The 26329-nt window shown below is 43.1% G+C and overlaps 2 protein-coding genes across 3 annotated transcripts; one reads left to right on the top strand and one right to left on the bottom strand.

Moving 5' to 3' along the window:
• The first annotated feature begins 94 nt into the window (after nt 1-94).
• Nucleotides 95-6543, top strand: REP15 (RAB15 effector protein). Its single transcript, XM_083813243.1, has one exon. The coding sequence runs from the start codon at nt 2061-2063 to the stop codon at nt 2781-2783; it is 723 nt and encodes a 240-aa protein (XP_083669369.1). The 5' UTR covers nt 95-2060; the 3' UTR covers nt 2784-6543.
• On the bottom strand, nt 6085-22952 carry CYB5R3 (cytochrome b5 reductase 3). 2 transcript variants are annotated; one of them, XM_083813220.1, is made up of 9 exons: nt 22843-22952; nt 20863-20994; nt 17454-17526; nt 14853-14959; nt 13729-13858; nt 12635-12718; nt 12412-12497; nt 10084-10183; nt 6085-8565 (listed from the first exon to the last, which is right to left on the bottom strand). In XM_083813220.1, exons 1-9 carry the CDS (start codon nt 22861-22863, stop codon nt 8393-8395), a joined length of 906 nt encoding a protein of 301 aa, XP_083669346.1. In that variant the 5' UTR covers nt 22864-22952; the 3' UTR covers nt 6085-8392. The 2 variants fall into 2 exon arrangements, with proteins under 2 accessions (XP_083669346.1, XP_083669347.1); XM_083813221.1 differs by lacking the exon at nt 22843-22952 and adding an exon at nt 21630-21650.
• Nucleotides 22953-26329: the final 3377 nt, after the last annotated feature.

Genomic DNA, 26329 nt, shown 5'->3' with positions numbered 1-26329 from the left:
ATTTCCTAGGAAGCTATTTTGTTCTATTTAAAAGATGAGGGAGAAGGGGCAAACAAAATCAGAGTCTTTGTGGACTCATTAGTTCGTCTATTGATAGTGCCTGCAGAAAGAGTCAGATAACAGTAAAGAAATACACTGTCCTAGGTCTTTTTATACTGATTTCTGAGATCCAGATTTGAATCACTTGGATTATCTGGCACAGTGTGATAAGAAAGCGTGTCTGTTGATTGTCATCTGGTGCAAAAGCACCGGCTCTGGCCATCCCCGCTGCAGAGAACAAGCATCTCTCCAGTCCCAGGTGTTGTCCCCCTGTGCATGCATTTGCAGCCCTAAGCAGGAATAGGAGCTCCAGCTGTTTTCCCCAGACCACAGTGTGCTGCCGGGATGCAGGTACAAATGTCAATAAATGTATTGCCTGGTGTGGCCCAGATAACAGAGCAGAAAATGCAGAACCCCTCCCTGTCTTTCGACTGTCATTTCTGTGGTTTTGTTTGATGGATCGACATTTCTGTGTTAACAATGAGGATAAACACTTTGAAATCTAGAGCACAAATATGCATTTGTTGTTACAGTGACGTGGAAAAATAGAAGATGCATTACTATTTGAGAGCTTTATGCTTCCCTTGAGCGTTCTGACGTTTTACTTTGTAGCAAGAGCTTTTCCTGGTGAGTCCTTTTATTTTCTTCCTCCCAGCTGAGGATAGCACTCTGTGAGGCAGCTGTGAAAACGAAAGCAAAACCTGAGTTGCCAGTAGATTTGGAGCAGAGGTCAGCAAGGAGAGTGTGTTAGGTGCTGGGGAATCCCTCTGTAGAAAGGAAGGGAAATCAAGGTTTAGGGTCAGAGATAACAGGAGAAGCAGTAGTGAACACCTACTGACGGCTGTAAGTTACGAAGGAATGGAGACGGGCCCATGACACATATGAAGACCCTGGAAGAGAAGAAATGTAATACCTCGGACATGATCTGTTTCTTGGAGAGAGGGGCATGAGGGCAGTGTGACTGACCAGCCCTGCTCCTGAGATGGTGTTTCCCTTGTGGGGGTGGCAGAAGCGCAAGAACATCTGTAGGCGGGAGGAGAGAGATCAAATGAAGGAATTTTTAAGCAATTAGAGAAAAGAAGGCAGAGAGAGATCCTTGTTGCTTTTTTCATTCGTTGAGAATGAAGAGGAATAAGAGCAGTGCTCAGTAGGACAGTGTTTTGTGAGAATGTTGGTGAGCTTTTGGGCCAATGAGGAGACTGTGACAGTGCATTTGACAGCAGCAGCAGCTTCTGGAGCTGAACAGGGATGGTGCCTGCTGCAGCGGTAATATACATTCCAGCTTTTACAGTTAGGGAGACTGGATTTTGTAAGGTTAGGAAGGTTGTTTATTTGTAGCTGTAGCTGTGCATTGACTGTCCAAGTCTCCCTGAGATAATCCAGCAGCAACAGCGCAAGCTTCTTAGTTGAGCCAAAAGTTCAACTGAGTCTATGTGCATTGTCATAGCACAGTTAATGCCACTGACAGTAACAGCAGTTAATATTGGGATACAGGCAAACATTCCATTAAAACAGACTATGACATCATTTCACGCATCCTGTAGAAGTCTTCAGGTTTGGATACATACTTCTCTCTGGGTGATTAAAGAAACAGCTTGATTCATCTCTAGGAAACACCCAGTGCCAATAAAGAGGCTTCTTTGTAATAGTCCTAGAAATGAGATCGAATGAGATAAGATCAGACTGGAATGAGATAGGATCGGTGAAGGAAATTGTGCCAGAATGAACAATAAGGAAAACAAACAAGTGAATTCAGTAGGTGTGGAAGTTACAGGGCCTGCTGGGCTGGTCCCTGCTCAGTGAGCTGTGAAGGAACACGCCCAGGAGAAACCTTTCATGCCCTCCAGGACTGCAGCCTGCCAGCACAGCCTGCTGGCATGACTTTAATCTAGAAGGCGACAGCTACCCATTATGTGTACTTAGTAGGTCTGACGGTGTCCAGTGACTACAGAGCCTTTGCTGAAGAAGGAAAGGACTTCCCTGAGGCTGTCTGCATGTGAAAACAACCTTCTGCACAGAAAATGGGCCAGAAAATATCACATGAAGACAACCAGGAGAACAAGGCCGAAACTCTTGTTATCTGTGAAGCCTTCTGCCAAGATGTGGTCTATGCATCCCAAAGACTGAAGGACTACCTTGGGTTCATAGATCCTCAGAGCAAATTCCAGCCAGCCACAAACACTCTGAACGAGATCTTTCTGGTCAACTTTATCAGCTTCTGTGTGGAAAAGGGAGTGGAGGAACGTATCACAACCAGCGAAATGACCAAGCAGCAATCCTCATTGTTTGGTGTGGACTGGATCTGGACTCTGTTGGGAGTTGACAAGCAAATCAAACTTCAGATCGCTGTGCAAGCTCTGCAGCTGGCCAAGCTTTTCCATAGCAAAAGCAGCCCCACTGAGGCGCTGGGTGACTGCTGCCAGGAAGCCACACTGGCAGACGAGCATTTCCAAAACAGGAGCAGGTTCAAGAAGCTGGCAGATTTCTGCTGCCTGGTGGGACAGGACTGCCTGGGCTTGTTCATCATGTTTGGTGTGCCAGGGAAGCCCAAGGACATCCGCGGAGTCATGCTAGACAGCATTGCCAAGGAGAAGCAAAAATGCCGCCTGTTGGGCAGGAATGCTCTAAGGCAATTTGTCATGAGTACTGACAGCTTCCTGTCCACAAAAGAGATGTTGGGAAACTGCCTCAGCGCAAGAAATAGACTGAAGGAGGTGGGCAATGTGTACATAAACTTTCTGTAAACCTTGTGTTAACAGTAGCAGCTCTGCATGCGTGAAGCAAAGGCTGTGTGGGCTGAGCTCGCCTCATTTCCCATCTTGCATGCCATTCCTCCACCCCCTTATTTCCCACTTTCCCCCTCCACCCAGCACATTCCTGTAGATCCTGTAGTAGCCAAAGCTGATTCAGTCTCTCCAGGTTTTAAAACAACAGGAGGTACCTGCCAGAAAATGTGTTTATAGAAGGCTCGTAATTTTGCCAGAACATTCTGTTCGCCAACTGTCAAGTATTGGCCGAGGCTGATGAAAGCTTTATTGCCTGGAGCCTTGGGAGGTCTTATTAGACTTGACTCAGCCTTTGTGCGCTGTGTCTATAGAAAAGGCAGACTGTTTTTAAACAGGAGGATGAGTCTGTAATAAAGAAAATGTGTTGTTACTAGTTGTAAAAGTTGCAGTGAGTGTGGAGGACAACACAAGGACTCCAAAACACTGTTTTGGAGGAGTGGAGCTGGTTCTCAGTTAGGATGAGGAGGAAAAGCCCTTCCCTGGGATAGAAATGGGCTATATGAAGAAGCTATTAATCACCTGCCTGTTGGAAGTAAATCAGTGCCAGGCTATGGATTCAGGGACAGGAGAGCCTCAGTGCTGTGAGCCACTGTGAAATGCATGGGCGGGGTTGGTCCCAGCTGCAAATTCTGTTCTTGCTAAGCAGCTGTGTCAGGTCAAGGTGTGGCAAAAGGCAGTAGCAATTGTTAAAGAAAATGTGGGAAAATTAACAAATGGGGACAAAGATCCAGCACTGGGGATGCTGATGGGAGTCTTCGTCTTTCAAAGCTGCAGAGGTGAGCTCCTGACCACTCATGGCAGCAAGCAGCAGTCTGGAAGGGGCAGAAGTATTTTGCTTTGTCTTTGTTTTCAGTATCTTAGCAGCTAATTGTATTTATGTACTGATTTATGCCATTTTCCTCAGGTTTTACTTGACAGCACTTTGGGTTGCACAGTTGTAGTTACTTTCTTTCAGCCACTGTTAACCAGTGAAAGGAAGAACTCATCCAGTTTCAAACTCACAAATCCACTGTGTTTATAGGCCACTGTGGCACTGTAGTGACCAACTTTTGTATATGTGAGTAGTTTTGTAAGCATCACCCTCCGCTGCATGTGGCTTTCCTTATAATTTAACAGAATAAAAATAATTTCAACTATCTTATTTTTTACTATTTGTTTGAGTTTTAAGATGGAGAAGCCACGATCTCTGAGAAATAAAGGCTCTTATTTACACAGTCATATAAAAAGAGCATAAAGAAGCTTTGGCATCAGTGCCAGAAGCTTTCCATGAGGTAAGTCCGAACTGAGGCTGAAAAGTGAACTGAAACAAAACCAAACACACAGACATCAGTGAAATTTTTGCCATGTCACAAAGGCAGCTGGGCTAGGGAAGGGAGGCTTTTTATTTTTAAACTAGTTGCTTGAAATACAGTTGGTTTTTATAGAGCTGGCGGCATTGTAATTTTTGTGCATAACAGGGGTTTGATAAGACAGAGGGGATAATTCTGGTATTTTATTTTTTTTTAAACAAAGAAAATGTGCACAGTTACAGGGCTGTGCAGCGAGAGCAAGGTCTAGGACCATTCAGGATGGTTTTTGTGTGTTTAAATTAACAGCATGAGCAGTACTGCAGCTGGACTCATTGTTTTATAAAAGGCCAGCAGAAAAGCTTTATTTTTGCTTTAAATTGTTTAATTACAGCTCGTGGTTTTTAGGGCATTGTCTTGTAAGCAAATCAGTTCCATAGGAATGCTGTCTCTGCAAACGTGTTTTCTTCCTTTGGATGTTTTGCATACCTTTTTGGAGTTGGAAAAGGAAAATAAATCCAAATGACTTGCATGTATAGATTTTGAACTATGAGAATTAGACACTGGGGCAGTTGACCATTTAATTTGACTCCTCCAGAGGTGCTCTGGTACCTCAGGTAAGACTGCTTACGCTGCCTTGGTGCTTATTCTGGGATCTAGGTTACATTCCCCAGGGTGTGCCACAGCCTTCACCTGGTTGCCTGATGGGTTTCAGCTCAGGAGCCTGGCCCCTCAGCAATGGTGGGAATTTGCCAAGGATCTGTGCTGTGGATAATAAAGGTGAGGACAAACAACAGAGTATTTAATGATGTAAATTTGACTTTGTTCGTTTATTTAGCCAGGCTGAACTGGTGACTCAGTGATACCACAGGCTTTTCTAACAGAGTGTACATTTTTCTGGGTAAGTTTCTGACCTCAGTCTAAGCCAAAAGTAATTAGGTCATTTGTGGGTTTTTTGTTTGTTTCTTTGTTGTTGTTGTTGTTTTTTTTTAATGGTAAGCAGAAGCAGTTTAGGGGGTTGGTTTGTTTGTTCTTCACTTTGCCATCATTTTCTCATGTATAGCTTGGTTAATGCATGAAACTCGTGAGGATGAGCTCAAGAGCTCACGAAAGCATAGATCAGAGAAGACAGGCTTCTGCCAAAACAGGAAACATGCAGCACCTGCTGCTGTTGGCCAGTTAGTTTCACCAGGTAGTTCAGATCAAAAAGCATCAGAAAACCTTACCTTCAGAAAAAACACCCCTTCTTAATTTAAGAAACTTTAAATTAAAAAGCTGACTAGCATTTCTCCATCAAATTATGCAGACAAATGCTTGTCTTTTTCCAGCTGAATCAAGTACTAACATTGTTGTGTTGGAATAGTCTGCTTTTGTTACAAAGCCACATCATGTGTGTCCCCACGTACACAGCAGCGTTGCATTGGTGTCTGTAACTGTACAGCCACTGTGTACAACTGCAGTGTAACACCACTGCAGTTGCTGGGTAGGAAACAGGACCCTACTTGCAAGTTTCCAGCTGTTTCACACAATTGTCCAGGAAATGTGAAAACAGTCTTTCTACCTCCCATCACAAGCCTCTGACTCCCTGCTGTAGTGACGTTTCTCCTCTGCTGCTGTGAGGACTTGTTTCTGCAGTCAGCAGGAGCCTCTCAGCCTGTAGGTAGGGAGTCAGATGAGGCATCTCCTCTCTTCACAGGGCCTGGCTGCAGCTGGCCCTCAGTTTCAGCACCCCAAGCCCTTTTTCAGCTGCTTCTGCCTCTCCCAAGAGGATGTGGTTCTGACAGCTCTTGCCTCTTTCCCCTCCAGCAAGGGCATACATGGAAGATGCACAGAGCTGCCCTGGTCCACTTGGGAACTGGGTGAAACCCTCCAGGACCAGCCTGCTCTCAGAGCTGGCCACAGCAAGCTGCCTAATAACATCCACCACAGTATTTTCTGTAAGACAGGCAGATGAATTGGCTCAAAGAATCAAAAAAGATGCAAACCCAACTTTTATTACTTGTTTAAATGTTACAGTACAGGACCATCAAGCAAAAGGGATTGGGACACCGTTTTGTTTCAGCGAATCATATAAAAAAAATCCCTCATTTTTTCTATTAAAAGAGCCCCATATTCACACGGAAGATGTATAAAGATAAAACTAAGAGATTGGGGTGAAAAACAGCAATAGTTTGCTCCTTGATTCGGCATCTGAATACAGCAATTTTCACCCAACTCAAAAAAAGCACTTAAGTAAACAAATCAAACAGCCTCCTCCCCCCCCCTTTTTTTTTTGAACATTAACTTTCTGGAGTGTTCTACACGTTTTTCTCTTATGAGGCTGAAGATGATGTGCTATGTAACACATAGATGAATCACCTGCAAAATTATTTCTTACATAGATGTGAAAAAGCCAGTACTTAGATAAGCAGAGTAATACCAAAAATTGATGTGTTACCAGCTAGCTCTTTTGGATATGAAAAAACCTCATTAAATACAGTCATGAAAAAAAAATCTTTGTTTATCCCCTAGTGATACAAACCAGCAGCCAAGATAATTTCTCTCAAATTTCTGCTTTTTGCCTCACAAAAAAAGGGACTGAAACTTACTTGAGCATTATTTGAACTCCACAGCATAGTATTAAAGAATAAGTTTCAGAAGCACACACCAAAAAGTCAAGATTTCAGAGGCAAGTGTCTAGTCAATAAAATAAATTTAATAATAGTATTATCCACTTCAGGTTCCTTAAATTAACTGTGCAATATCTTTTTTCCTTCTAATTCATGCTGAGAAACCTTTTAAATGCACAGTACACATCTGTTATACAGACACAAAAGAAAGCATGGCAAGTTATAGCCTCAACTACCTAGCCAAATTTTTTTTAAAAAAAGTTATATTTATTATACACTGATACTTGTAGCTAACTAGCATCCACATTACTTCACATACCACTAGACATCTTTTCAATCACTCTGATTTTATCACCAGACCACAATTTTTAGTTACACAGATTCCTCGCAGGGACAGCTCTAATGTCAGTAGCATCTGTTTGGAAGCAGAAGGTTCAGCATGCAAGATGCATCAAGTTTACTAGAGGTTAGGTAAAAGGTTGCTGTAAAAAATTACATTTAAAAAAATAAAGTGGAGCTATAGTAAACAGCATCCAAGAACAGTTTAGATTCAGTGAGACATTTCTATCTACTGTCAGTTTGGTGACTTAAGGCTGTTCCGTGCAATCCTTACCAACTCTTCGGGGTTTTGCCAGAGCAAGATACGCAGGTGAGTCTCCTGACTGTAGGTATACTGCACGCAAAGCTGGGCTACCTGCTGGAACCCACCTTTGTGGTGATTTCATTCCTAATCAGACTCCGGGAAACAAGAAACTAAAACTGGATCTAATTTTCACCCAGCATTTTTTCACTGCACAGACCCTGCAGAACAATTGTTTTCCTACTCTTATGGCATTGTCTGCTATTCAAAAGTAAATACAAAAGTTAGTATTTTTTTCAGTATTCAACACATGTATAAGCAAAGATTTCCAGCTACTTGTAGAACTGTGTGTAAAGCCTCCTGCTTTCCATAGTTTCCTTCATTGCCCAAGGATGTGACGAGCTGGAAAAGTGTTTGCAGTGAAGAGAGGCTATTCCAAAATACACTGGAAACAAATTTCATATTGGTGTCTACTCCTGGTTTGGTTAACAAGGCAACTTGTACAACTTCAGTAAGTCATAAATGGTTAATTGTCATCCTTCAAATGAACAAGAATCTTTAAGCTTCTGGTGTTGTAAAGATTATACGTACAAGGCAAAGGCTCCTGGCCCTCATATAGTAAAAGCTCTGTAAGGATTAAAGTTTGGCATAAGCAAGGTCAATAATCCAGCTCATTCTATATATTTCATACTTCATACAAAATCAAATACTGGGTATGCACAGTGTTAGGAAATAGGATATTACTGGCATTTGATTACATTGCTAAGAAAAGTGTAAACAAGTATTTGCTGCCCTAAGAAGCTATACTTTCCTGTCTTGAGATGGAGTATAATATTTCTACAAGACAGACGTGGCAAGTACAATACATCGCTATGTCTCTGCAATAGAGTTGTTTCTGTGCAACATACAGTACAGTTATGATACAGTTAAGCTTAAGTGCCTAACTGGCCAGAGATTCAGATAAACGTTAATTATTTTTAATGTAAATGTAGCTTCCCAGCACTGTGCATCACCCACCTCTCTAACTGTCTTGTTCCCCATTAAATGTATTTTCTTCCCTTCCTCACAAGATCACCAAGGTATCAGTCTTCTTTAGAAGGAGAACCTCATGTCCTTGGTGTAGCCCAGTTTGTCCAGGTTGGGAATGCAGGCATACTGAATCATTGGTGGAGGTCCACACATGAGGATCAGAACATCGTTTTGAGGCGGGGGCAGGTGGTCTCTGATCATATCTTGGCTCACAAATCCTTGGCTGTATTCCCAATCTGTTAAAAAAAAAAAAATGAAGGGGGGAGGAGATGAGAAGATAGATACAAATCACTTTATAATAATAGTGTGTGCATTTTTTTTTAATTGGGCCTGTTCTGTTCTGGCCTGTAGCATCTGTGCACTCTGTTCACATTAGTGTCCTCAACACAGTTCTGCTACATGGAAAATCTACCACTCCTGCTTTTAAGATGGAAAACTGATGCATGGAGAAAACAGGCTAACTTTTAATAAAACTTCCTAAAAGCCCCCAGGAAATACCAAGCAGAGCTGTGAAAAAATAACATCCATTCTCCTTACCCCAACAGTTTACATCTTCATTAGGAGAACTCTAGCTGATGTTGCTCCCAGTAGGAACACTCATTGTGCTAATCAGTTAATACTAGGATTCACATTTACCCATCATATCCCTAGTTCTGGGTGCAAAACGCTGCTGACCCAAAGCTTTAGGCACAATAAAATTAAGACATTTTTCTCCCACAGCCCATCCAAAAATATCCAGTTCAGGTCTGTTTAGAGGCGTGGTAGTGGAATTCTGTAAAACGGTGTTGAGAAGGTCTAAGAAGGATCTTTTATCACAACTCCTAAGATCAGTTCACAATTCACAAATACCAAAGAGAAGGAACAACAATTTTATCTGAATCTAAGCTGCCTTAAAAATTCAGGGAGAACACTAATTGAAGAAGATTGCATGACAGCAACGGACTCTGGGGACAGTAAAACCCTCCCCACCACTCTATGGGAGGTGTATTCTTGGTCACAAGGTAAGAGAGCATGTGGCTTTTCCCTCTCTGCTCCAAACTACCACTGAATAGGGGCATGAATCTAACCTGATGTGACATGGAAACCTTAGGCAATAACTCTTCAGGCTTTTCTTCCTCCAACTTGCACGGCTGAGGGAGGCACATTTAGCTAGCTCATCCTCTCATTTACAGCACCCAACTAGACCCCATTACCTTTAAAACTGGACTGCACCAAGATGGAACCACGCTGTCTTTGAGAAACACTGTTAATACAAAGGCAAATCCACTGCCTAGAAAGATCAGCTAGTGCAAACCACCATGTGACAGCTAGGTAGGAGTCTGCATTCAGCCACATCTCAGTGAGGTGCAGTGCCTCTGCCACTCCTCTCACAGCTGCCTTAATGAATGCTCTGAACATGAGACAATATGGTGCCATCTTATATTTATGGCTAAGGGGAAGGAGAAAGGAAGGTCACCTTGGATCAGAGTAAATAATGGCTAATATTCAAGTCTAGTCGTGGGAGGAACATTACACTACCATTCACTTGAGGTGAGCTTCATAGCTTTGGAAACACTGTTTGATAATATCTCAAGCTTCTGTGCATCACTATGTGAGGAATGATGCTGCTGAATGCATTCTGAGTTGCATAAACCCACGAGTCATTAAACAACAAAGGAGCCTAGAAACACACATACAACATACCATTGCTCCTGTCAAATGTGCATTAATTCTCATAACTTAAGCTTTGGTGGAGGTAGCATGTTAGATCTTACTTTCAGGTGCTCTGTCCAGTGTATACCAACACTTAAAACGACTGGGATTCTGAACTTGGATCTCTTCTAGCTCTGAACGTAGCAGGATATCCTTCTCAGTCTGCAGGACAAGGAAAACAATGATTATGCTCTGCATTTGAATGCAGTCCTCAGATGACCCCCCCTACAGTTTTGTGAAATGGAGCAGATTATTCAATTATGTTTTAGGAGCTGAACAGAGCCCATAAATACAAATTATTTCCATGACTATCCTGTAGCAGAATGAACAAGAAGTTCAAAACTTCCCAGATCTTTACCACGCAATGCCTTCCCTCTAAACAACAAAACAATGCAACACCTGTATCAAAACACAGAACCTTCACTTATTAGGGAATTGGTGGTAACATTGTTAAGAGTGAAGTCCTTTTAGCACCACCATTACATAAGCAATTTTCATCAAAAAAAATAACCATGACTGCACAAGTATCTCCCTACCCTCCACACTTTGCCATTCCATCAGGAAAAAGGCAAGTTTTTCATCTTTGCCACTTCAAATCATTGGCATTACCATACAGAGATTGTTTAGTTTTTAAACTAGATGTGGAACAAATAACCAAAAAGGTATCCCATTCTGAATGTAACAAAGGTTAGGCAAGTTCTGCTCCTCCCTGATGCAACACTGTTAAAGGCCAAAAGAAAGCCTTATTCCCATAAAAGCAGCTGCAGTTCAGGAAGGAAGGAAAGGGTAGAGACTAAAACTGGCATCATCCTCCACAGCCCTAATAATTTGGCACTGAGGACACCACTATGTCTGTAACTGTGGGGGTGATGAGGAATGTGCCAGCAACTATTGCCAAGAAGGTGCCTATTTCTGGACCTGCAGCTGCTTGTGTTCCAGAAAGGCTATAACTGGGACTGACCAGCTCAAGGCAGGCTGGTTTGAAGCACCACATGAGCCCACAAACTCTGTGGTCTGTAATCCAACACAGCCCTTTCAGGAGGGTCAAAATAAAACATCAACAAAACACATATAAAAAGTACTTTGCAATATTAAATGTCAAAAAAACTCTAGTCTGTAGGCTTTCTTGTCTGTCCATCCATCAGTAGACTGCTATATAGTTGTGCAGTTACTGGGTACATGGACATGTTAAAGGCAAGGACTGATGTTTACGCAGGCTGTTGCTAATACATAGGCAAGTGTTCCCTGAATCCTCCTCACAAGCAGCAGTTAAATTTTTTAGGTTGCTAAAGGAGCTCTAGTCCTATATTAGTCATTCAGAATTACTCAGCAAATGTTGGCCTTCCTGCCCTGATAGCTACTACAGTTTGTGCCAACTCCAAGCACCCAGCAGAGATCAACTACTGCAGCTGCCCCAACCAGCACCAGAGGGCAATACTAGTGCTCTTAAGAAGGTCTTTAATAAAGCATCAGAACAAGGTGTTTGTAGGCACTTGGATCATTGTTTCTGGGTAGAAAAAAACTTCTATGATTCAGACATGGTCCAAAGGCAATGGGAATATTGAATATCACAGGAGAGAGGAGTGATGAAGGGGAGCCTAAAGAAGCTAAAAAATACAGGCATGAAAAGGAGTCTTATAATCCAGAAACGGATATTCATCGTGAGGGAGAAATTTTAAAAGCAAGAAGATAAACACCAGAAGAACATCAGGCAAAGAAGGGGTGTATAGTTCAGCAGTGCACTGCCACTTGGTTTGCACTGATCATCCAATAAATATCTCTGTATCACAAATACTCTATGGATGAGAATCTTCCCTTTTTCCAGCACTGCAGTATGATACAGCTCAAAAAGCAAAAGAAACACCGGTGGAGGAGCTGATGGAGGGAATAGAAATGAGACAGCTGTGAAGAATCACAGCTTTGTAGTCAAGGAAGCTGCTGGAGACCAATTTTAATTTTTTCTTAACTAAGGTATCCTCAAAGAGCGTACAAACCCTACTCTGAAGCTGGGGAGCTGCAATTGCTGAAGGAGGCAGATGTCCACCTCTTCCATGTTTCCACTAAGAAAGACAGCTCTAAAAGTCTGCACAAAACATTAACAACTTGCACAGATGAATCCAGAGTTTTAAAACATTTATAAATTGGATTAGAAGTAAAGCAGTGAGACAGGACAGAAAGTGTTATCTGGGAAGACAGTATCACTTCAGCAGTAATGCTAACAAAGGAATTCATTACAGCGTTTTTATATAGGAAGTTTTCAACACTTCCGTTCATTTCTCCCCCCAGGGTTTGTATTTTTGTACCATGCTTTCTCAGCAAGAATTTCACTTGCTGAGTGGAGTTGTGTTTGTTAAGTAAAACTTTATAAGCAGAAACAAGCACAGAATTACCTGATTAGCAAACAGCAGCTGACAAACAGTGTGGTCATCTTTGTCTTTCATGATTGCTCGAATGATCTGCAGCATAGGTGTTATCCCTGAAAGAGAAATGCTGGTTAATGATGTGAGAAAGTAAAGAAGCAAGAGGAAGCACAAGCAAACACGTGACAGAAAATATGAACAAACACATCTAGCAGCTGTCAGCAACCAAGGATGAATCTTTATATGCACGTACCAGTCCCACCAGCAATCATCCCCACGTATTTGACTTTTTTAGTAACTGGTTCAGCTTTCTTTTCAGGCCGAATAGCAAACATGCCTGAAAGAGAGAGAGATGGAAAACACTGAAGAAAGCAGGAAAAATGGCTTATGATCCCTTCGCAGTATTTTTAATTAATTGACTTTGTTTCAGCCCTGTCACCCTTCTCTGTTTGTAAAATAGCGGCAGAAAACAAAGGTGAACCAAAGATTTCACAAAGAAAAACAAATCCTGAAGGACTATTAGAGATTTTAAGGCACATGGCAATAAGATCAGACACCGACATGGGGTACCACTCCTGATTCTGTGACTACAGCATCAAGCCATTACGAGTTGTATTTCTATTTGCTTGAGTCCCATAGCCCCAACAATGTTCAGAAGCCTTGATTCCTTTATGTAGAAGTGTTTCCAGAATCTATCTGCTAAGAACTTTTTTTTCCCCCATGCTGATTATTTTAAAGGAAAACCTGAAATATGCAGGGTATTTTTTTTTGTATATTTATCTGCTCTTTTGAGCTGATTTGACAGTTTCAGCCAAATCTGACAAGGCTCTTGAAATTCCCCCAAATGTTGTATTTCTTCCATTCACATGTCTCTACATACAGGGTAATGTGAACACAAAGATCTGGAAAACCACATATTTAAGTTCTGCTGCACACAGAATTGCCAGAAGATTTTTATGACAAATTTGTGGCTGCGCTATACCAAAGTAAGATCTTTTATACTGGCATAAAAGTAGTTCCTGCTGATAAAGTTCAATTTCACTTGGGAAATTAGCAATGGACAGCACAAATACCAAGTGTTTTTATCAGTGTAGAAACTATGCCCATATAAGCAGTGAGAGAATTCCCTTCTTTAAGAACAGTACAAAACACAGGCACTTCTACAATCATATAACAATTCTCCTCAAGATGGCTGTTGACTTAATTATAACACTAACACTTTCTTTTGTGCAGAGAAAGACCTGAACTCAGCTGGAAAAAAATTGTGATCAGGATTACTGCTATTTTATAATGTTTTTTTTCTGTATTGTTTACTCTGGACAAATTATATTTATGAGTCAGCCTTGCCTTTTCCTTTGTAGACAAGCAGGCCACTTGGTCCTCTGAAGTCAATAGTATCCCCTATTTGCAGGCTCTCTAAGTACTGAGACATCTTCCCTCCATCTGGAAACTTTGGATGGACACCTTTAAAGTAAATCTGTTAAAAAATAACAATGTAGCAATTAATCTGACAGCTCAAAGATGAGTTATTTGCTCTTCTCTCTGCCATTCAAATATTTATGGACTCATGCTCCTCTTTCAAATGAATCAATTATTACATAAAGAAATAACATCAAGACAGATTTGACTGAAAATGAAAGAGAAGCATTAAATTTCCTGATAAAGATTAAAATGACACTCTTGCCCCGATTTTGATCAGACCGGACACAGACTGGCAATTTCTCCATTATAGTTCTGTATATATAAAGTATCCCTAATAAACAACATGATCTAAACCCAAGTTAAAAATATATTAACTACTGCAACTGAAAATGGAAAAACTTCTGTGAAAGTTCCCTGACAGGTCAGTTGCAAAGAGATGTTCCCAAAACAACTTCTCAGGATGCCAACTGTTTGCATCTCAAAGCCAGAGTAACAAAAAGAGTGGAGAGCAACTAACTGAAGATTCAACCATTCACCATTTAAATTACTGTCATCTTTAAATATATTTGTTTAGTATAAATACCAAGAGAAAACAAAAGTACATTATCACAAGATTAAAAATCACATTTTCATCAATGACATAAGTCCACCATGTCAGTAACAACAAAAATCATCATCACTCTTAATAACAACCACAAAGACCATGTTACATTAGCTATAAAAGAAGCTGATAGTTTAGGCAAGGCTAATTCCTTAATTCAGAAGGATTAAACAAGTATGTGAACATCTGCAAGCATACACAGATTCTGGAAAATATCAATCTGCAAATACAGAAAATTATGCAGCATCTCATGAGAACACTCAGTAAAAAAGGGATTGTGAAATGCTGCATGGATTGTAGGTAATTGCACATTCTTTGTTAGAGTAATGAAAGCCCACAGTGGCACACAGCTGAACAGAACGTGGTGCGTCAGACTTCACATAGCACTGCAAGAGCATGGGTGGGCTCAGCAGTTGCCCAGCCTAGAAAAGCAGCATGACATTCTCACCTTGACAACAAGATCCACGAAGCCCTTGTCATCATCACTGGAGACTGGAGTGTACGGTCTAACAACCAGAGCCCCATCAATCCGTGCAGACAGGTAGATATGCTGTCCTGTGTGCAGGTATGAAAAAAACAGTTTGCTTTCAAAGGAATTCTCTTTCTATGGATCTGTCAGGTCGACATGAATTGTGAAAGCAGCCTCAAAGCTCAGTTTACCTTGTTTTGGAGGTACCACTCTTTCCTTTCTCATTTTCCTGACATCGTAATATCTTGCCACAGTTATTCTTAACCAGACACAGATTCTACCTGGAAGGGCAGCTAACCCTGCTGCTAACTTTGTGTGTCTATCATGTCTGTTTCGATATCTTCACTCATTTATGTTTCATCAAAGCCCTAACTGCATGTGAGATCTTGCAAACAGTGTGATCTCTCTCCATCATGGATGCATAAAAAGAACATGGGAGGGGGAAACTGACGAGTGCTATTCAAACCACTTCATTAAAGTGTTTGTTATAAACTGCTATAGTTTTGTCACAACATAGTTAGAAAATTCTTTGACCACAGATCACTCCAGTCTACCAGGAGGTCTTCCAGCTGCCATTGCTAAGGCTGCCTAGATGTAAAGCACATTTTTAACCCTGCTATTCCTCCAGTTTAACAATAAAATAGCAATCATGTTTCAATCTCTCACACATCGGCTGAACTCTCTGCAATAGTTCCTTTTCTCAATGTCTATATTTTAATGAAAAACAGTAACAACAAAAAAACAAAAAACAAACAACAACAACAAAAAACAACTAGAATTTAACTCCTTGAAAAGGTTTTCCAACAAAATTCAAATACTCTTAAGAGGCACATGTGAAGAATATCTAGGGAGGACTTGTTTTTCATTATTTTATCACCACTGTCTCTTAAGATGAACATAACTCTCCGAAGATGGTACAGCTCCTCTGCCTGTAATGGGATACACAAAGCTGGTACTTTATTGGAAGCTGGTCTGTCAAGCTGGAGGGCCAGTGAGGCAAACCAGCGGATGGATAAAGATGTGCAACCTGGTAACTTGGGAACTGAGCAACCACAACTGACTTGAAGCAGCGTGTAGATATGAGGGTGAGTCAATGTACATTTGGAAGCACATGTGTTTCCTGTTGGGGAATTACTGAGGCAGCAGCACCAGCTTCCTGTTCATCTTCCCAGGCAAGCGACAGCCTTGTCATCCCTGCCTACAGGAGCAGACCCATCACTAACCCTGCAGACTGTGAATCCGACAGACGGATTGCTCTGAGGACAAGCCTTGTAAGAATTAGCTCAGATACAAAAAAAAGGTGCTCTTCCAAGGGAAAACATACTTTATTCTCTTATCCATTAGAGCTTTAGCTCCTCACTCATGGGACAGCAGCTGCTGGGAGGCCTCCATATGAAGCCCTGCACAATCCAACTCTGAGTGAATTGTGTTCTTTCCTGTAACACCCAAGTTGGCTGGTAAAAGCAAAATGCTGGTGCTGCACTGAACATGCAGAGTGCATTCCAGTATTTGTCCCAAGCCTACCACGCCTCCTGCTCCCAGCTGCTTTTACCTCCCTCACCAACTTTCAGCTGCTTTGCTCCCCAACTGTCACACAATAAACCACTCCCCCGGTTATGAAAAAAATTATCCCAAGCAGAGCACCTTTGCGAGCACAACTACAATGCTCCTGGAACCACGCAAGGCGAGGCACATCCCTCCTTGGGCTATACTGAAACCATCTACTGATTTGCCCTGATCTTACTGAAATATTGGAAGAAGATGTGGCATACAGCAGGCCAAATTCACCCCAGACAGTTTCCTTTCTGTTAGGACAAGAACAATTACAGAGGTGAGACAGCTCAGTCCTCTGTGTTAATTATGGAAAAGTGAGGGAAACTAGGATCAAGAGAATAATATATCAACCAAAGAGAAACAAATCTGGTCAGATTGTAATGCTGAAAAGGTGCCTAAGGACCACCAGCCAGCACCTCTAACCCACAGACCTTTGCAAAAGGTGGTTAAAGCCAAAGTCCGTATCAAATACACATCACAGTCAAATGCTCTTTACATAAGCAGTAAGAAAAAACAGCACTAAGCTATTACAGAGGGCAATATGCCACATGGCAAGGCCTCAGGAAACATCTGCTTCGTGGTGATGAAAAAGTTCCATGAGACTGGCTGCAAACTCAGAGGTTAGCGGCTCACTGGGGAATGCACGCCTTAGCAGAGAGGTAGAGGCGACATTGCCTCGAGGGGCAGAAAGGAACCACAGAGACAAAGAGCCATGGAAATACTGCACATTGGAAAGTTAAGATTAGAGAAATACAAGCAAAGGCCAATGTTTGTTTCAACTATCCTCCCAGAAACAAGCTGGATGTATGCTCTCTGTAAGAACACAAGACTTCAGACGCTGCAGATGACTCACAGCATGAGGACTGTTCTGCAGAGCCCTAAATACCAGCTCAAGCCACATGGACAGTATTTGAAGTTCAACAGTTCAAAATGTAAAAACAAACAAACAAACAAACAAAAAACCCCTCCCACAAAATCTCTAAATTAACAAGGATTTGATCCACAGCAAGGAAAGACAGAACGTACCTATTGGTAGACCCAGAACATGATCTACTGAAGGAAGAGCAAATCGAAATCTTCTTGTGTCATGACTAACTTCCTGAAAGAGGAAAATAAAAATAATAATCAGCTATATTGTTGGGATATTATGCCTGTAATTTCACCTGTATTATCAACACGCAAGTCTGGCCTGTTCAGGATTAAGTATCTGGGGGACAGCAGCACCCTAACTGAAAATTTTGCGTAATGTAAGAACTCATCTGAATAGGGCAATCTTGCAGATGTAAACTTTTCACTCAAATTCCCTGAAAACTTAACTTTTCCTCAAAATATTTTAGAAACAACATAAAAATAATTAAAAAAAAATAAGTTAAAGAGACATACACAAATATTGTTTTGGAATATATTTATATGTTAATTGCAAAACTTAGTGAGGTACTCAAGTAGATTAAGACTAAATAACTTTCTAAATGGTACGAACATTTAGATTGCCTTCTTTGAGGAGGCTACAAGCTAAAAAACTAACCAATATTCCAGTTCTCATTTAAAGGTTAAACACATAGGAGTTCAATGCAAAAAAAAAAAAAAATTATGTCAATGTCTCAAAGTCTGATAAATTTACCATTTCCATGCAGAAGATGACTTCAGAAGCCACTAGTGGATGTCAAAAAGATTAGTGTTTCTCATAGTACACAAGTTTTACCTCTTAAAAATCAGTTCACATTAATGGAATTAAAATAGTGAAAAAGAAAGAAACAGCATACTGCCAAACAGCTCATTTAATGACTTTCTTTTTTAAAGCCCTACGAGACATTATATCCCCTCTACAGAAACTTACATAAACATCCTATTAAATAGATATTACAGTGTTTTTTTGTTTGTTTTTAAGAAACAACAGAGATTTCCATCTCATCAGAGTTCACCTAGTCTTCAATTATGAGTTCTGCTCACGCTGGCAAAATCTTCCTCACAATAAATCACTTTAAGGTAAATTCTGAAGAAAGAAGTGAATTAATTGAGAAGCAGTCTAAAAAGTGCTTCTCTGTACCTGTGACTATTCTGGAACTTCACTAGAATGACAACTGACATGTAGATGTAACAGTGCTTCTCTGGCATTGTCCACTGCTGTTTCTGTATGAAAATTTAAGCTCCAGTTTCACTGCTTCAAAGCTGAATTTTGCTAGTAATCCTTTATTTTAAGATACCGTCCTTAATAGCATGCAGAAAGAAAAATGTTGTGAACTCCTGAATTCTCAGTTAACCCTCTCATCAATTAAATTCAAGATAGCTCAGTCCAAGGTATCTGAACATCAGCCTTTTGTGCATCACAAGAGACAACTGTGAGAAACACTAAAAGGCTCAAGAAACTCACAGCACCTCGATCATCATGTCCAAAGGCAGACGGGGTGGAGGACGAAACAATTCTCCTTGCAACAGGCCAACAAGATGGTACGTTCAGCCATATTCTCAACGGTATCATCAAAAAACTTCTGGCTAAAAATTACAATCCCCAGCTACTCCCCAAAAAAGCAAGTTCATATTTTTGTTTTAAAAACAAATCATTTTGGTGCTCTAATGGTGAAGCTACCAAGAGCTTTACTGTTACAAAAAAGGAATAGTGAATATCGACTTGGTAATGGGAATAATGGAAACTCTTAAAATATGAGGGTCTTTGGTTGTGCTGCACAAGCAACAAGATGCAACACTCCAAGGAAAAACCTGCCTACTAACATTTACCATGCATGTCTTGAGTTAGCTCCACATCCACACTGAAAGCTACAGTTACCTTCTCAAGTGACATTAAAATGTTTTTGTGTAATGACAGGTATGTTTCAATTAAAGTTCTCACCTATTTTAATTTTAATAGCGTGTAAAATACAAACTGTAGCTTGTCAGAAAGACTAATTTCCTTCTCCCCAGCTAGTCAGGTATGGCAATGCTGAGAAGTTTAGCAGTACAATATTCAGAATGTTTGCAGCTGATTTTTGGCAGGATGTTAGAAACTGCTAGTGAAAACATAGAATTACAGCTCTCAAAAAACAGTACTTACAGTACCAGGTTATTATTTTTCAAAACTAACTTCTGTTTCCAGAATACATTTCCCATTCAGGCAAAAATTTCTATACGTACATCACTAAAATATTCTCACTGACCAAGCTACCCCATGCGGCAGCATTTGAGCAGGTTATAGCACAGCTGTTCCTTCATACCAAGATTAAAACAGACTACATACACATACATACACAACATACAACAATGGACTGAGAAAGATCAGTATTTAGCAAAAAACTGCAATGTGAACATGGAATTATTTTCTGTTACGATCTGTCAAGCAGATCATACCTGCCACCACGTGCTACGGATCCCATCAGGAAATGGCGAGTATGTAATAACCGCATTGCTGTAGTATGCATGGGAAACAAATCCAGTATGGCAGCCCAACCCAAGCCATGGGGAAGCTTTCACTTCCCAAGAAACCAAGGCTCAGAAACACAGTAATTGTTTTCTTTGATTGAACAAATGAAAGCCAAGCTATCAGTACACTCTGCATACCTTGAAGAAAGCTCTGTTCCAGTCCCAAGCCCCTTTCAACAGAACTCTTCGCATAACATTTTGACTAGCCCATTGACTTAAAAAGTCAACACTACAAATATCTTCAGGTATGACTTCATTTATACCTGAAAGGCAAGATTTCTGTCTCATATTTTTTTCTAATGGCCAGCTTATCCAAGGGAAATTTGGACTTCTCATCTTTTGAGGCTGTTTCCCTTTCCCCAAGCAGGGTTACCAAATTCTGGTAGCAAGATCCAGCACTGAAAAGTTGACTACTTTCCTCTGAAAAACCACTTGAGCACCCCAGGAGGTAGAAGACACCTTTCACTTTAAACAGAGAGAAGGAGAAGCTGAGAGACCTCAGCTGCTGTCAGAACTACACCTTTTAAAGGTATTTCTTCCTGTAACACGTAAGTGTACATAAATCCAATAACAGCAATCAGTATCAATATATTTCTGATAGCTACTGGAACGAATGCTACTGACAATGAGAACTGCCTGCTCCGCCTGACTGCATGACGTCTGTCTCACAGCCCATCTAGAAGTGGGGATTTTAGGAAGTCCTGCTGATGTACTCTATGACATGAGGCTCATATGACAGAAACTATGAGTATGGTCATTTCTAAAGCAGCATTCACCACTCAGCTGGCTTGCAGAAATGCATGCTGCAGAACTCACTCATATTAGGCAAGGAGCAGGTATAAATAAGTTCTTTACTTAAAATACAGATATTTAATTGATTTTACTAGAAACAAGCTCAGCAGCCTTCAAAATATCTACTGTTCCCAAGCAATCCCTGCTGCAACATTGCCCAAGATTTAGGAAACTATAAGCATTTCACAGTATCCAAGGAGAGGATGCTCAGCACTGTACACGTGCTTACCTCTTTATCTATCAGCCTCAATGCATACTTCACTTCAGGATCCTTCAGAGTGATTGCAGGATAGGGATTCCCAAAAAGCCTCTGGATGGTGCTGTAGATTAGCCATATAGGGTATGTCACAACCCAACGCAGCTGCAGCAAAACAGAGACATCATTAGATACATGTGCACAACAATAGAAGGTTATTTTGGTGAGGAGGAAAATATTAGCGTGATGTGACAATCTAACCACCCAAAATAATACTCTGTTTCTTTGTGCTAACATGAGTGGAAAGAGTAAGTATCAAAAAAAAACAAACAGTGTAATACAAGTTTGCCTTGTGAGCACCCAGAGCTGCTCCCACATTGTGACACTGGGCATGCCAGCAGAGGGTTGTCAGACCCAACCCCATGTCCCCAAGTCCAACCACTAACAAGACCAACAGATGAGCATAGGCAGACACACAAACAGCACCCAGCAGCTAGCTGCCCATCTCCCAAAGACATGAACACACTCGCAGGTGGCTCCTGCCCGTGACATCCCCAAACGCTCCTCTGCTGCATCCCATGCCACCAGGCTTGCAAGGTGATGCCGACGGGGGGGTCACACCCAGCCCCTGGGGCAGAGGGATCCCCCATGACAGCGGCTCCTTCCTCAGGCCAGGGTATCGTGGCTCCCCGCCTGCCAGTGCACCCATAGATATAATCCTTCACAAGCCCTCCACTCTCCTGGATGGGGCTGGGAGTGACCGCATCCAGGTAATGCTCAGGGTAAAAATCCTCTCTGACCCTCATTTGCTGTTCCAGGTTTTAACTCAGGGCAGTGAAACAGCATGACTGCAGCAGCGTTCTTCCACGATACCTATATATATAAAAAAAGGGGGGTGACGGAGATAGAACTGAAAATAAAAATTTTGCAAAATACTTTGACTGCGTGCGGTGCTCTTGATTATTCTTGGAAGAGCTGGAAGTCCTGTACAACCAGCTTCTACTTTCATTTTTGTTTTAGAGAGACCTGGCCAGCATTTTGGAATCACATCTCTCTGAGCCTGACACAGCTGTTGGGAGGATATAAGATATCCAATATAATTACTGAAACTATGGCAAGTGCAAAATTAAAAGGAAAGACAGCATAAAATCTCTCTTCTTAAAATTCTGCTGTACAGATATAAAAGATATCAGCAGCTGGTTTAACTTGAAAGCATACCATACCACACACACACTGCATTTTTCACTTTTATTTGAAAATACTGAAATAGCCAGACAGAAGATGTTTCTAAATTAGCTGAAGTTTACAAGAAACTTATTCCTTAATTTCCGCAGACCCATCACATTACTTCAGCTCTAGGAAGAATTTTTGCTATTGAGCCATGAAAAAAAAAGGATGGGGAGGTTGCTTAGGACAATGACAGAGCAGCAAATAAACCCCTAATGAGAACTGCAACCGGTGACTGAGTCTAGTGGAGACAGCAAGCTGAATCGGCAACAGATGATGTCTCAGATGAGATATGAACATGTTAAAATAAGCTAATTTGATTTAAACACATGGCTATCTGAAATGAGCAAAGAAGCAGCTGTGGGCTATCAAATCCTTCCCTTTCTGAAGCCATTGACCAGATCAGAGCCTGTTTCAGCAGAACAAACTTTAATTTTGAGGAACAGCTTTAGCACCACGTTAGCCTCGGGGAAGGTAATTCGTGACTCGCGGTCAGGTCGTGAAAAAACCTCCTGGGAGGAGCCCGGGGAGGAACAGCCCAGGTGCGCTGCGAGCTGGGCCCTAACGGAGCTGATGGGCAGAAACAGAGAACTAACGGCTGGGGGGAGATCCGGAGGCTCTGCAGGCCCTACATCGGCGGAGCCAGGGCCGGTCACCACCGCCTGGCCATCCGCCCCATCCCCAGCGCCGCGGGCAGCCGCAACCCCTTCCCTCTCCCCCAAAACCTTCGCCCCAAAATGCCGGACCCGGCCGCCCCCCCCCCCCCCCCCCCCCCCCACCGCTCACCGTGCTGAGCCCGGCGCCCATCGCTGCCCTCCACCCCAGCCGACAGCCACGCCGCCCCGCCAATCAGCGCCGCGCCTCCCCGCCGCCCCGCCCCGCCGCTCCGCGCCCCGCCAATCAGCGCCGAGCATCGCTCCTCTCCCGCCAGAGGGCGCCCGCACCACACAGCACCGCGGAGGCTGGGAGGGGTCGGGAGCGGCGGCGGGGGGAGAGCCACCGGGGAAGGGGGGCAGGCTGGAGGCTGAGGGCCTCAGGGATTCCGCCCACGGCTGTTGGGTCTTTGCCGCCACCGGGTCCCGCAGGAGCAGCGGGGCGGGTGGGGATCGCGAAAATAAAAGCCACCAAATGTTGTAAACGCGGTGTTGTTTTCAGTGCCTCTCCTCAGCAAAGACTGCGTGCAAGTCTGGTTTTGGTTAGTTCCGCCCTTCCGTGAGCTTGTCCTTATCACATTATGATGTATATGTACCGCTCTTTTGCCCATAATCAGCAAGATTATAGAATCACAGAACCACAGAATGGCTCGGGTTGGAAGGGACCTTAAAGACCATCTGGTTCCAACCCCCTGCCATGGGCAGAGACAGCTCCCACCAGATCAGGTTGCCCAAAGCCCCATCCAGCCTGGCCTTGAACACCTCCAGGGATGGGGCATCCACAGCTTCTGTGGGCAGCCTGTGCCAGGGCCTCACCACCCTCTGAGTGAAGAATTTCCTCCTCATATCTAATCTAAATCTCCTCTCTTTTAGTTTACAGCCATTCCCCCTTATCCTACCACTACACTCTGTGACAGAGTCCCTCCCCAGCTCTCCTGTAGGCCCCCTTTAGGTCCTGGAAGGAAGATAAGTAACAACGGGGGGGGGGGGGGGGGGGGGAGCAAGGAGTCTACTGAATAAACTTCCAGTACTTTTTTCTTCACCAGCAGCCAAAGTCCCAACACCTTTTCAAGATAAGGAGAGCATAACGTATGTATATCAACATCACCATCCACTATACCAAGTAAACCACCCAAGCCTGAATGTCCACCGCTCATACCTTTGTGGTGGTTTTACCTTGCTGGGCAGCCGAGCTCCACCAAAGCCGCTCTCTCACTCAAAGGGAAAGGGGGAGAAAATGCAATGAAAACGGCTCAAGGATTGAGATAAGGACACGGAGATCATACAACAATTACTGTCATGGGCAAAACAGGCTCAGAATAGGGAGATTAATATAATTTATTGCCTATCACTAGCAGACTAGTGCAGTGAGAAACTAAAAGCAAGCTACAAACACCTTCCCCCCATTCACCCTCTTCTACCTCCTCCCACCAAGCAGTGTAGGGGAACGGGGAATGGGGGCTGCAGTCAGTCCCTGATGCTTTGTCTTTGCTGCTCCTTCAGGGTCACTCTCTGCTCCTGCTCCACGTGGGGTCCCTCCCACAGGATGCCATCCTTCCCGAACTGGTCCTGCGTGGGCTGCCCACAAGGCAACAACTGCTCCTACATTGGTCTGTACCATGGGGCACATCTGTCAGGAGCCAACTGCTCCAACATAGGTTCCCCACGGGCGGCAGCTCCCCCCAGACCCCCTGCTCCTGCGTGGGCTCCTCTCCACGGGCTGCAGCTCCGGCCCAGGGCCTGCTCCTCCAGGGGTCTCCATGGGCCACAGCCTCCTCCAGGCCACATCCACCTGCTCCACCGGGGGCTCCTCCACGGGCTGCAGTGTGGAGATCTGCTCCATGTGGGACCCATGGGCTGCAGGGGGATAGCCTGCTCCACCAGGGGCCTCTCCACAGGCCGCAGGGAACTTCTGCTCCATGCCTGGAGTACCTCCTGACCTCCTTCTGAACTGACCTTGGGGGCTGCAGGGCTGGTTCTCACTCCTCGCTCTCCCAGCTGCTGTTGCACAGCAGATATTTGTTTCCCTTTCTTAAATCTGCTCTCCCAGAGGTGCAAACAGTATGACTTACTGGCTCAGCTCTGGGCAGCAACAGGTCCCTTTGGAGCTGTGTGGAACTGGCCTTTATCTGACATGGGGCAGCTGCTGGGATCTGCTCACAGAGGCCACCCCTGCAGCCTGCTGCTACCAAAACCTTTCCACACAAACCCAATACAATCTTTACAGGGTCAGCAGCTCACTCAGGATAAGGCAGTAGAGATAGATGGATTTTTCAACTTGCTTCTCATTATTTCCTTGTTTTCTCATTATTTCCAAGCTTACGTAGCCCCCTGGTGGCTGATTTTGTGAATGGTGTTTTGAGGAACCTCTTGTGCAGTGAACAGAGAACCTCGGACCCAACGTGGTGAACCCAGATGCCAGGATGCCCAGTGCAGGGGCTTCCAAGTCCTTGTGTGAATCTAGTCCATACTACCTAGGCTAGATGGCTAACAGTCTGGATTATCAATAACAACATTTATCTGAAAAGCACACAAATGGAGCTGTTGAACATGGATGTTTCAGCCAGACCTCTTAAAATTCTGGTTTATATCAACACGTACAAATTAATGACTAATAAACAAATGCATCTTTGTGCTTGTGCACAGCACCCCAAAACTCTTTCATTAATATGTCCTAACTTACTGTAAACAGGCCTTGATGGGTCCTAGATACAGCATCTCCTAACAAAATTAAGGAAAGCATAAGCTTCAGCCCTAATATTAAGATTAAATATATCAGCTTACACAGGGGTCCCGAGTCACCTGCATCCCCAAGCACTTGCTTTCTACCAACCTCTAGGTTTGCTGTCTCCCCAATCTGTCCGTAAGAACATTCATAAATCAACCGTGAGTTTCCTGTTACACCTGGAAAGTAGCACTGGTAAATAAAGGCAGGTGAACAGACCCAACTGAAGTCAAGCAGGCCATATCATTGCAAGGAAATGGGAAGGGCCTGAGTAAAGGTTGGAGGTTTAGCTGCAAGATTGGAGTTATTCATTTTTGTTGTTTCTAGGACAGAGCATGCCTGTCTGTGTAATTCTCTCTTGCTTTTCCCTTTGAGGACAGCTACTGCACCAGAAACTCCCAAGGCAAGTGGAGTGACTGTAACACTATTGGCTGGAGAGAAGAAGGGCTTCAGGATTAAAAACCTGAGGCTTAGAAACCTGGGTAGGTATCCAAGAGACAGGCTAGGCACTGGGACCATGAATCTTGTTGAGAGTCAATCTGTCAGGTGAGGCTCCAGCTTGAGAATTAATGCTTTGGGAAGGCTGGAGACCTCAAAGTCCCCGCTCCCTGCTCTCAGTGGGGACACGAGCTGCTCTCAGTGGGGTCATGAGCTCCATCTGCTCTCTGATCTGGCGAGGTTCCAGCCCAGGAACCCCTGACCAGCCCAGGTTGCCTCCACTGATATTCAACTTTCCTTCGGGGTAGTTCAGGCAACAGCAAGGAGAGAAGAGTTTCTCTAAAACAAACCATTGGCCACCTTGGTAAGAAAAACAAAGCACTTCATCTAGAAACACATTCTTGGAGCAGCACATGCCTGCCAATGTCCTAATGTCCTTTAGAAACAGGCCTTAATC

Source organism: Anser anser (assembly GCF_964211835.1).
Source record: "Anser anser genome assembly, chromosome: 1".
Taxonomy (NCBI): Eukaryota; Metazoa; Chordata; class Aves; order Anseriformes; family Anatidae; genus Anser; species Anser anser.
The sequence above is the reverse complement of the archived record's forward strand: the minus strand, read 5'-3'. Positions and strand labels throughout refer to the sequence as shown.